This window comes from Sprattus sprattus (genome assembly GCF_963457725.1).
Source record: "Sprattus sprattus genome assembly, chromosome: 19".
NCBI classification, from domain to species: domain Eukaryota; kingdom Metazoa; phylum Chordata; class Actinopteri; order Clupeiformes; family Clupeidae; genus Sprattus; species Sprattus sprattus.
The window spans coordinates 17754275-17765144 of NC_137917.1; the positions used below are offsets into that span (position 1 = coordinate 17754275).

Genomic DNA, 10870 nt, shown 5'->3' on the forward strand with positions numbered 1-10870 from the left:
CGTGTACACCCGTGGAAAGATTGTTCCCTAAACTATCTTGTGCATGAAGTTTGATCACCTGTTTGAAATCAGCTGTGATTGAGGGTGATGATGTACATGTGGAGTTCTGGTGTGTGTCTTTAATTGCACATATCCAGTCCTGCACCCCTCACTGTTCACATGGGGCATGTGTGTTACGCGTCAGTAATTTAGTGTTTGTCCGTATGATTGAGTGTATGTGTGTTTGTGTTTGATTCTCTTCTACTGCCCTCTTTTGGGGCATTTGCGTGGCAGTAGAGCTCCAAATCAGGACTCCCTCACCCCCCTGTCGTCTCCAGGGGTGGCACTGCCCCTCCCGCTGGGGCAAAACAGCCCTAACTGCCCCTCTGCCCTCAGCCCTGGGCAGGGACCGGTCAGGTGAGACCAGAATGACCCCCATGCTGCTGGAACCCTGGGAGTACACTTTTACATAGCTGCTCTCCTTCTGCCTCTTTTTTTTTTTTTTTTCCTTCTTTCTCACTGTTTCTCTCTCTCTCTCTCTCTCTGTTGGTGGTGAGGAATTCTGCTGCTGCTGCTGTGGGTTTGTCTCTTCCTTTTCTGTTACTTCCGCTGTGGTATCCATGGTAACGGGTGACTTTTGTGTTTGGTTTCCAGGTGTCGGCTTTCTGCTGTTGGTTCTGGTGCTGGTGATGGGCCTTACCCATGCAATAACCATCTGGCCATACTGACTGACTCTCTCTCTCTCTCTCGCTCTCTCTCTCTCTGTCTGCAGGCAGCTCCAGCAGCAGCAACAGGCGGAACTCGAGGGGGGAGGCGGCAGAGAGGCTTTATATGATTCTACCCAGGTGGCACAGGTGGCACTGCCACAGGTAAGCTGAACCTGAATGCGGTGAACACCTGACCTCACAAAGCATCACACCTGAACATACAATGTCTCAAGAAATATGCCTAACTTCATTTTGTGTTTTAACACCTTCATTTTGGTCATTTCCTTTTTCACTTCCCCTTTTTCTTCATTTGCTTCCCCCCTCTTTCACTTCCCTCCATTTTCTTTCTCTGTCCCTTTCTTTTATGTCCTTCCCTCCTTTACTCCTTTTCTCTCCCTCCACCCCTACCTTTTCTCCCTCGCTCTCTCCCCCCCTCTTCATCTCTCTCAGGTTTCTGCACAGCCAGTAGGTGTCTCTGTAAATGGAAACGCCTCCAATCACAGCAAGCCGCTGGACAAAGGGGAGATGTACACAGAGCGAGACCCCCACTTCCCTGACCTTTTCACAGGTGTGTGTGTGTGTGTGTGTGTGTGTGTGTGTGTGTGTGTGTGTGTGTGTGTGTGTGTGTGTGTGTGTGTGTGTTGTCAGTGCACACCAGCAATTGAGGCACAGTACAATCACTGATACTTTGTCACATTCACAGTATGTAGCTACCCCCCATATGCACCTAGTGTGTCCCCATGTCTCCACCTTACATTGCTGATCTTTCTTATCTGCTCCCCCTATTTCACTCACACACACACACACACACCAACACACACACACCCACACCCACATAGACACACACACAGAGACACATAGACACACAGTTTATTACAGTTCATTTTCAGTGCTGTTGTAGAACTCAGAACCCACATGACACTTGCTCGTCTGTTTCTGATCCCAGATCACCCTAAGGCTCTGCCCACCACCTCTGCCCCGGTCGCCCAGCAGATGTACCCCCAGCCAAACACCTACTCAGCAGCTGGAAGAGCCCCCGACTCCTACAGGTAACACTGAGCCACACACCACACCTGTGTTACCTGCATCACACACGCCTGAGACTCCATGCGATCCCTATAGCGTAGTGCTTGCACACCTGTAAATATGTAAACTTGGGGTGTTTCAGTATGAATATGTACTGTATACTAAGGGTATTACAAAAAAGGACATTTTCTTACTTTGGTAACCTTGTAAAATCCCAGTTCCATGATATTGCATATTAAATGATTATTTAGATAAAGGAGGGGGAGGGGAAGGGGGCCAATCCCCTTATTTAAGCTCTATTTACCTGCTCAAGAATCAAGAATATGAACATTTTTAGTCAGATGAGGAAATCATTCCTGTCACAGTAACAGCCTCATTTGACACTTATACCCTTTGACCTGCTATCTTCAGTGGGCTAAGTGTTTTTCCACCAGCCGTAACTCCGTATGACACGTATATGATGGTACATGGCTGAAGATTAGAAAAAAAACCTTATCAGGAGCCCCTAAACAGTTTTTGTCTTGATACTAATCTTGCTGACTGTCCAGTTGTTCCTGTGATTAAGGAGCTCCTGACTTAAGCATGTTTTTTAATTAGTCTGTTATCAGTTCCAGGAAGATTGTCCGTGTTGAAACGTCAGTACCCAGAAATCGAGTAAAGTTCACTGCTTGAATGGAGCGTTCAAGGCTGCTTGGAATGTAGTTTCTTTCATGGAAGTATAGAAGTGGCTAACTGATTACTATACTGATAATAGCCAAGCAATTTGTGTGTGTGTGTGTGTGTGTGTGTGTGTGTGTGTGTGAGTGTGAGTGTGTGTCTATGTAAGCTTATGTGTGTGCGTGCGCACGTGTGAGACCATGCATACTTATGTGTAAGACGATGTAAGCTTATGTGTGTGAGTTGTTGCGTGCGTGTGCATAGGTGATTGGGTTCGTTCATGCGTGTCAGAGTGCTCCTCTCCTGATTGGTGTTCTTTGCTGACCTCAGGTCAGTGGGACTCCCCCAGCAGATGGTGCAGGCCCCCCCCTCAGCTGGCCAGATGCTGGCCCACATGTCCCGCCAGAGCACACCATCAGGGGGCGCCCCTAACATCACTAGCCCCAATCAGACCCAGGCGGGGGCGTTAGCTGGCGCTGCAGGGTGGCAGGGAGCAAGACCCCCCTTCAACACACAGGTAGGTTTTAGATGGCAAAGATCAGATGATTGGGGAAGAAACCCAAGCTGCAACACTGCTATGAGGGAACATCTTGTCATTGTCGTCAAACTACAACATACTTTCATTTTATGGTCGTCAAACTACAACATACTTTCATTTTATGGTCGTCAAACTACAACATACTTTCATTTTGTAGTCGTCGAAACTACAACATACTGTCATTTTATAGCCTTCAAAACGATAACATACTGTCATTTTATAGTCATCAAAACGATAACATACTGTAATTTTATAGTCATCAAAATGATAACATACTGTCATTTTATGGTCTGACAGTTCAGTCATCAAATTTCCAACACTCTGTCTTAACATAGTTACTACAACATACTACACGTGTGAGGTTTTAAATTAACTTTGTATATACATGTGAACCACTGAGCCCCGGTTTTGTTTTTGCGTGTGGATTTCAGTTGATTTAATGTGCGTTTTATATATAAATGATCTCTTCTCACCCAGCAGGGGGCAGTGCCCACAGTGAAGTCTCCCCCATTTGGCATGGGGGACTTCACCTCTTCGTCTTCCGCCTCCTCCTCTTCCTCGTTTGGGCAGATGGGCAGCGCCGCCACCCCCATCCCCTCCAGTGCTGCCACCTACCCCACGCTCAGCTCTTCCAGCACCGTCACCAACGGATACGGTGAGTAGCTGGGCAGCCTGGCATGGGCTCCCTCTGAGAAGATGATAAGATTGTGACCCACAGCTAATGTTGTCGTAAACCAAAGAAGGTCAATGTGTTAGTGGTATTGGAATGTGGAAAGGCAATTCATTTTCACAGTGTATCAAAGGGGCGTTATTTTGAGCGCATGTGAGTCTGTACACTTTTGAATAGGGGTTCTCCAAAAGTGTTTTTAATATATACATTTTCTCCTCCTTTTTTCTCCCTCTGTGTAGGAAATGGCATTCAGGCACCAGCGCAGTTCCCCTCCAGGCCAGCAGAGTCAGTGTGGGGCCAGTGGCAGGGCCAGCCTCAAGCCCAGGGCGCCCCTAACCCTCAGGCCAATCAGACAGAGATGTTCCCGGTGAGTTAGCAGGCTGACGCCTTCATTGTCATGATTGTAAGCTGTAAGATGTCCGAAAAAATGCACACGTCACCATCCTAACTTTCCAACTCCATCTCTCTCTTCTCTCTCATCTACAGGATGTTCTGTCCATGCTGGATCAGTCAGGGAACTTTAACAGCGAAGACTTTGGCGAGATTCCTATGTTCCCCTCTTTCAATGAGTGAAGCCCTGTTGAATGTCTTTCCCTCTCTTTCTCATGCTCGCTCGCTCTCTCTCTCTCTCTCTCGCTCTATCTCTCTCACTGTCACTCTCTGCAAGTCTGTTTCCTTTCCCTTGTTCTCCTTTGGGAGTGGTGCCCTCTCTCTGTTTTTTTATTTTTGTTTTTATTATTTTACCAAATGGAGGCTGATGATGGCGGGAGAGCCTAAAGCCAGAGAGAAGAATGGCGATGGACCCCGAAGGTGAGCCCAGGTGATGGCTGGCTCTGGAGCGGATCAGGACCAGACCGGGACAAGGTTTTTTCTAGAGTCTACTGTGACCTGGGCGGATGCACAGGGAAGGACCGTGAGAGTGTGAAGGAAAGTGCTGACTGGACTTTTAGCAGCCAGAACAATTGCGCACACACACACACACACACACACACACACACACACACAGACAAAGTACACACAGTAAGCGCACAAACGCACAACAAAAGCACAAAATGTCCCACACACTGGTGCACTGCCACTCTAAGAACTAATGCACACTTCCCTATACACCCACCCTCCCACACTCTCTCACACATACACACACACACACACACACACACACACACACAAACACCTACACACACACACCCACAAACACCCACACACACCCATAGTTTTTTTGGTTAATTTTCTAGATTCATCCACCCCAGTTACCCTTTGCTTTCTCAGGTCTGAGGTCTGATGGTTTAAAAAGAGAAAAGACCTGCCATTCAACTTAAACGATGACCCTCGACCCCACTCATGGAGTCAAGGTTCGCTGTGAGCGTCAGGGTCAGAGGGCAATGCCCCAAGGGCTGCAACTGAGCGAGAAATCGACACCCGTCAGCCCATCTCCATCTCCTCCTGGCTCTGCCAGTGAGTCACCTTTCAGTCCCAACATAAACAACACACACACACGCACACACACACACACACACACACACACTCACCCGATCATGTTTTAAGAGAGTATATCCAGACCCATTCCTATGCATCTCCGCTGCCCTATGAATATTGTATTGTGTTGTGATGGAAGGTGAGTGGTTTGTATGGGCCTGACTCGCACACCTCACTCGCACGCGCCAAGCAACAAGCTTCGATGGTGTGGTTGGAAGTGCGGCCGGACGTTCCTCAGTAACTGGAGAACACCGGAGGTCATCAGTCCCACGCATCCACTTGGCCACTCCTAAAGGAAATAATTAAGTCGATATGTGGAAAGACTGAACTGGGAGTGCACTGTGGACTGGGTGGACCTGCGTGCACAAGCAGGTGTGTTTTTGCTTAGACGCTTTCAGACCCTCATTCACTTCAGTCACTTTCACTTCCCGAGTCCTCCTGTTGCCCGGAGCGACCAGCTGCACTCTTCATCTCCTCTCTCCACTTATGTGTGAATGTTTTATTTTTGTCTCGTTTTTTTCTTTTCAAATCATCTAGAGATTGCAATCACGTGTATTGTTAATGAAAAAGAAATATTGAAGAGAGGAAAAACTGAAAGCAATAATCATGTGCAGGAATTTCGTATTTTCAAGCCATTCTGTGTTGGTGTTTGTAACGGTAGCGGTGTTACAGGATCATTTTATTTTTAAATTGCGGACTAGATGAGGCAAATGTCGAAAAACTGAAAAAGAAAAAATGATGGTATTCTCAGGTTCCTTTGGCCTTTGGTTGTCTTCTCCTCCCCTCCTCATAAAGCCTCTGGGAGGGGGTCCTTTGGTGCTCGCTCCCCACTCACAACCCAGTCCCAGTCAAGTGAGGGGAACCGCATTTACCTTTCACCTTAGCATCCCAGAGAACCGCAGGTTCTGGAACGGATCCTTACCAGATCATGGTTGGACCTGTGCAAGAACCCACTACTATCTGGGCTAGAAAAACAAATATTTATTGAAGTAGAGATTGGGTCTATTTTGTATTAGGCAAGATTAGTGTCTTTTTGTCCCAGGCATGTTGTCGTCCTGTAAAATAATGTAAGTGGGTTGAACTATTCAAATTGGCTTTGGTTTAGCTGCAGTGGGTTCTCCAAATTGGCCTTCAAGACATCCTATATTGCTTTTCCTAAGCGAGTGGTCAGAGCACGCAGGACGTTAGCGATAGCTCTGCAGTATTAGTGATTTGCCACGCTAAGGCACTGCAGAGGTGTCTGCCAGGCACGCCATGGGGAAGAGTGCTTCGTAATGCTTAGCTGGGACTGTTTTACACACAAGCAGGGAGCCCGCAATCCAAAGGCTTGAAAGATCCCGTCATGTCAAATATGTTTTTTGTTTTTGTTTATTTTTTAATTGTAGATGACATTTAGATTGAAGCCCTTTTCATTTGTGTGTGTGTGTGTAATGATGTCTGCACATATTTGAAGGAGACCGTCTCTCTCATAGATGTCAACACCTGTATGTTACATACAAGTACACCCACCTGTCTCTAGTACTTTTCCAGTTTTAACAGGGCGATATTTGTCGTCTTGCTGATTTTAAACCACTTTGGTTTCCCCTTGTCCAGGTTTTTACAATGATGTGAATTGCAGTTTATATATTTCACTTAGATACACAAATATATGAAATATATGTATATGAAATGTTAAACAAAAGAAAGAGTGTTTTGTTTTCTTTTTTGTATTAAATCATTACATTGTAAAAAGAAAAAAAAAGTGCCTTGTTTTAATCATGGCTATAACGTCAGCTCCTTCTACTCATCTGATTGGCAATGGCAGTACTACCAGAATGGAAAGGCTGAGTAAGTTGTAAAAGAGGAAAACCGTAACAGGCAGGTCAGGGGGTGTAGAGTTTTCAAGCTGGGCTCAGGGCTCCCTCCAAGGCATCCTCTGCCCTGGCAGTGTTGTATCTGTTTCCCCTGCCTTCCTCTGGTGTCCATCCGCAAGGTAATGGACACACATCTGCTTTATGTGCATGGGATCAGCTTGCCCGGGCTGGCGCTCCTCTGCCCTGCTGGCGCTGTGTGTCTCCAGCAGACGCAGTGATCTCTGTTAAATTGGGGGGGGATCAGTTTACTCCCTCACAGCTCGTCCCGTTTCACTCAGCCAGTTCATGCCAAACTGAGCAGAAAGCAATCTGTCCACATGGTTTGTTTGGATTGGGCCTCGTGTAAGGCATGGTGCTGCGTGTTGATCACATGCTAAATGTGCCTGTCAATGCCTGAGAGTGCAATACAATTTGTTATTTCATGTTTCGACTTTTCAGTTTAAGTACAAGTTGACATATAGAGACATTTACTAACCATGTTTTTAGTGAATGGTTTTTGGTGAAATCCCAATCTGCCAGGTTTGTGTTGGCCTCTTATATTGCCTTAAGGTGGCACTTCTGGAGAGGAGAGGACCTGTTTTGTTAGTTTTTTTCCTGGTGGATTAGAGTCCGCTGTCAGTGCTCAAAGCCACAGATTCCCTTCTGATGATGACGTTAAAAGAAGAACCACAGAAGACTGACCGCACAACCCAATTTAATGTTGTCTGTATTTATTATGCTTTGTTGACTGAGATGAGTTTGCCCGATGAAGACTTTCTATGTTAATGATAAGGAGTGCAGGTCAGTGTATGTCCTGAGGTAAGGCTGACCCACAGCATCAAGAGACCCTACAGGGTGTCCTAATCCCTTATACGGTATGATTGTTACCAAACTCCTGCTTAAATATTGATGGTGGACACAGGTGCCAAGTGTAGTTGTGTGTGTCTTTAAGGGCAGAGAGTGGTTTTGGTGGAGAGCGACATGCTTGGGGCTGTTATCCGAGCGGAAGGAACTGTGCAAGAGAGAGAACACCTGGCGTGGTCAGGTGAAACTGAGACGGCCGCCCTGGGCAGCTTCACAAAAAAAGGGGTTGTGGAAGAAGAGAGGCGACAAAAGTGCACACAAAAAAACAAGACCAAGGTAGGAAAGCAAGAAGGAGAAAGGGAAAATTGGTGAATTTTTCTCTTGTGTTGGGGTGTTTTTCCTTTGGACATTATTATTCACCAAAGAAGAACCAAAGGCTTCCAACTCCCGTTTGCAGAGAACCTCCAGCGTCTCCTGAGCCTCCGCACCCAAGTCCTGCGGTGGGTGAGGATGGACCAGCCCGCACTCCCTGTCCCCTGGCCGGAGGTGGACGTGGATCTGGGGTTTGCTATCTTCTTCTTCCTCCTCCTCTGCTTCTTCCTTTTGGTCACCATGGTGCGCTGCATCCAGTTGGTCTTGGACCCCTACAGTTCCATATCTGTGGCCTCCTACCAGGAAGAACCAGCGGTGGAGGGACAGGGGTAAGGAGGAAATCAGTGGTAAGGGGACATAGTGGCGCCAGAATGTGACTTAAGATAACAAGTTGGCCATTTGTGGTATGGAGAACAAGACTTAACCTTGTTACTTCATTTTCTGATCGATGACGGATCCCATCCAACAGAAGAGTTAATCATTGCCAAGTAACAATGTGACTTTTTGTGAACAAGTCTATGATAATGACTGGTTTCAAGAGATTCACACGGTCCGGAAATTGCTAGGGTCTTAGTTTGTTCGCACGGATCTAAAAGCAGTCATGTTGTGGACTGAGAGGAAAATGTATGCACTTTTATCTATCAATGTTAGCAGGAACTCAGTTTGCTGTAAAAAAAAAAAAAAAAAAAAACACACCTTGGAGCAAATATTGTAGGACATGAGACCGTTTAAGTGACATGAGTGGGCTACAGAACGGATTGCGTAAAACGAACTCTGTTGTGCTAATCTAATTTATTTGAGTGCACCTCTAATTTACTGAAACAGGTAATTGAATGAATCACCTTTACTACCAGGGTCTGCTCGTATTGCTGAAGCACGTGCACAGAACACAATCACTGGAAGATGGTAGAACACAATCACTGGAAGATGGTAGACACAAAATCCATCAGAAAAGGGATGGTAAAATTCACCGCTAAAAGTTAAAATACTCATTACGGTGTCTCAGCCACCCATTACTCGTTTATTGGTCGTTCGTTATAGCTTACTCTGATAGCCTCGCTAGATCCTCGAGAAGAGACTAAATTGCGCGGAGAACAGCTGACCTCTGTAGGACTAAAAGTGGTGAAGGCAGCCGTCTTTCGTAATTGATTTTTTTGGACAGTAGGCTAGAAAATTACTTATGACCTATGCTTTTCATATTTCATTTCATTTCATTCATATCAAGTACAGCTTTAACACAATTTTAGTCCCTGAATAGGTAGGCCTAATTAGCCTTTAACTTTTCAATGTCTAAAAGTAAATTGTCAAAACATAAGCCATCAGAATTTTTTTTTTAAATACGCTATTTGTGTGGTTGTCTTTTATCTTTGTGCAACGTTTCAATATGATTGGATTGCAGGAAGTAGGCCTATGGGCTGCTATGCATTCATTTTAATTTACACATCACCAAGTTCAGGATTGATTTTCTCCTAACTTGGTTTTCTGCTAGAAACATTTTTTCTATTTTGTCTGGATTGGCTCCAATTATATATATATATATATATTTTACAAATAACCCTTTCTTTAAAGACAATATGCTGTATATTTAGAATATCCAATAAAAACCTTTTGTTTTTGCAACACTGGTCTGATCTTGACTGATATAGCCGAGAGCTTACTGAGTTGCAGTACAAGAGGAATAAATATGTGTAGAAATGGCAATAAAAAGTAAATTTATGATTTGTTGTCTGCTTAAGGAGAACCAAAATTCAACAAAGACTTGTGAAAATCCATTAAAAGATTAAGGACATATTGGCATGTGCTTCAAAATGTACGTATGTAACAGCCACTGAATCACCGTTCAGAAACTGACTGGCAGTTCAAAGCAACTGTCCTGTGTCTGGTTCTCAAACATTCACACAGCATTGGGACCACAATACATGTCTTCATCAGTCATATCTTTGGACTGCCATTACTGGGGTATGACTATTTGTGCAAGTTATGACTATATCGCTAGTGCCATCTCTGGGATGGGCCTGCTTCACCACATGTTTCATGTTTCATGGTCCATCCCTCATCAGCTGGTAGGCTGCAGCATCAACACACCAGTTATGTGAGAATAAAAACACCTTGTCGATGTATTAATAAAGACTTTGAGTTGTTAAGGTAAATAAAAACAAGTTTGGTGGTCAAGCGTCTACTTTATTGCTGTTAAAAAGGGGTTAAAATAGCAAACGAAAATGTCATCGTTGTGTTTCTGTTCATTTTTTTGTCATTAATGTATTGATTTTTACATTTACTACCCTAATTATTTTGCATCCATCCCAGCCAGCACACCCACGTCGGGCCTTAATGGGTTGCCCCTGAGCTGATATTTGGGGCCCAGACAGTTTTGTTCAGTTTCCATGGAGACCCACATGGGTTAGCCCAGATGGGTTGATGATGGGCCCTTGATGGGCTGCGTATACGACCCGTATGGGCAACCCAGATTTCTCCCATTTGGGCCCTATAGGAGTCTGTCTACACGGGTTGAGGAGGGGACCCATGGTTCTTATATAGTGCTTTTATGGGCCACAATAGGTGTGTATATATATAGGCTACTATATTTGTCTGTTTAGGTTACCTTATTTTATAATAAACCCCTAAATACAATTGTACATGTAACCTATTGTGTTTAAAAGTATCCTACACTCAAATGTTGGAAAAAAATGCTGAATGGATTGCTTCAATGAAGAGATGCCATCTGCTGTGTTATTAAAAAATGAAATCCCTCCTAAACAAGAGAAGGAGCAACTAATAAATAAAACCTTTTACAGTCCATACACTGAGA

At 44.9% G+C, this 10870-nt stretch overlaps 1 protein-coding gene across 1 annotated transcript in view; it reads left to right on the forward strand.

Moving 5' to 3' along the window:
* The window catches only part of arnt (aryl hydrocarbon receptor nuclear translocator), a 13305-nt gene extending 6586 nt beyond the window's left edge, over positions 1-6719 (forward strand). The window contains exons 14-20 of the mRNA XM_080857935.1: positions 752-848; positions 1137-1254; positions 1633-1735; positions 2700-2886; positions 3385-3562; positions 3817-3944; positions 4064-6719. Of these exons, the coding sequence (XP_080714061.1) occupies positions 752-848; positions 1137-1254; positions 1633-1735; positions 2700-2886; positions 3385-3562; positions 3817-3944; positions 4064-4150 (898 nt within the window). The 3' untranslated portion in view covers positions 4151-6719. The remainder of the gene's footprint in view (positions 1-751; positions 849-1136; positions 1255-1632; positions 1736-2699; positions 2887-3384; positions 3563-3816; positions 3945-4063) is intronic.
* Positions 6720-10870: the final 4151 nt, after the last annotated feature.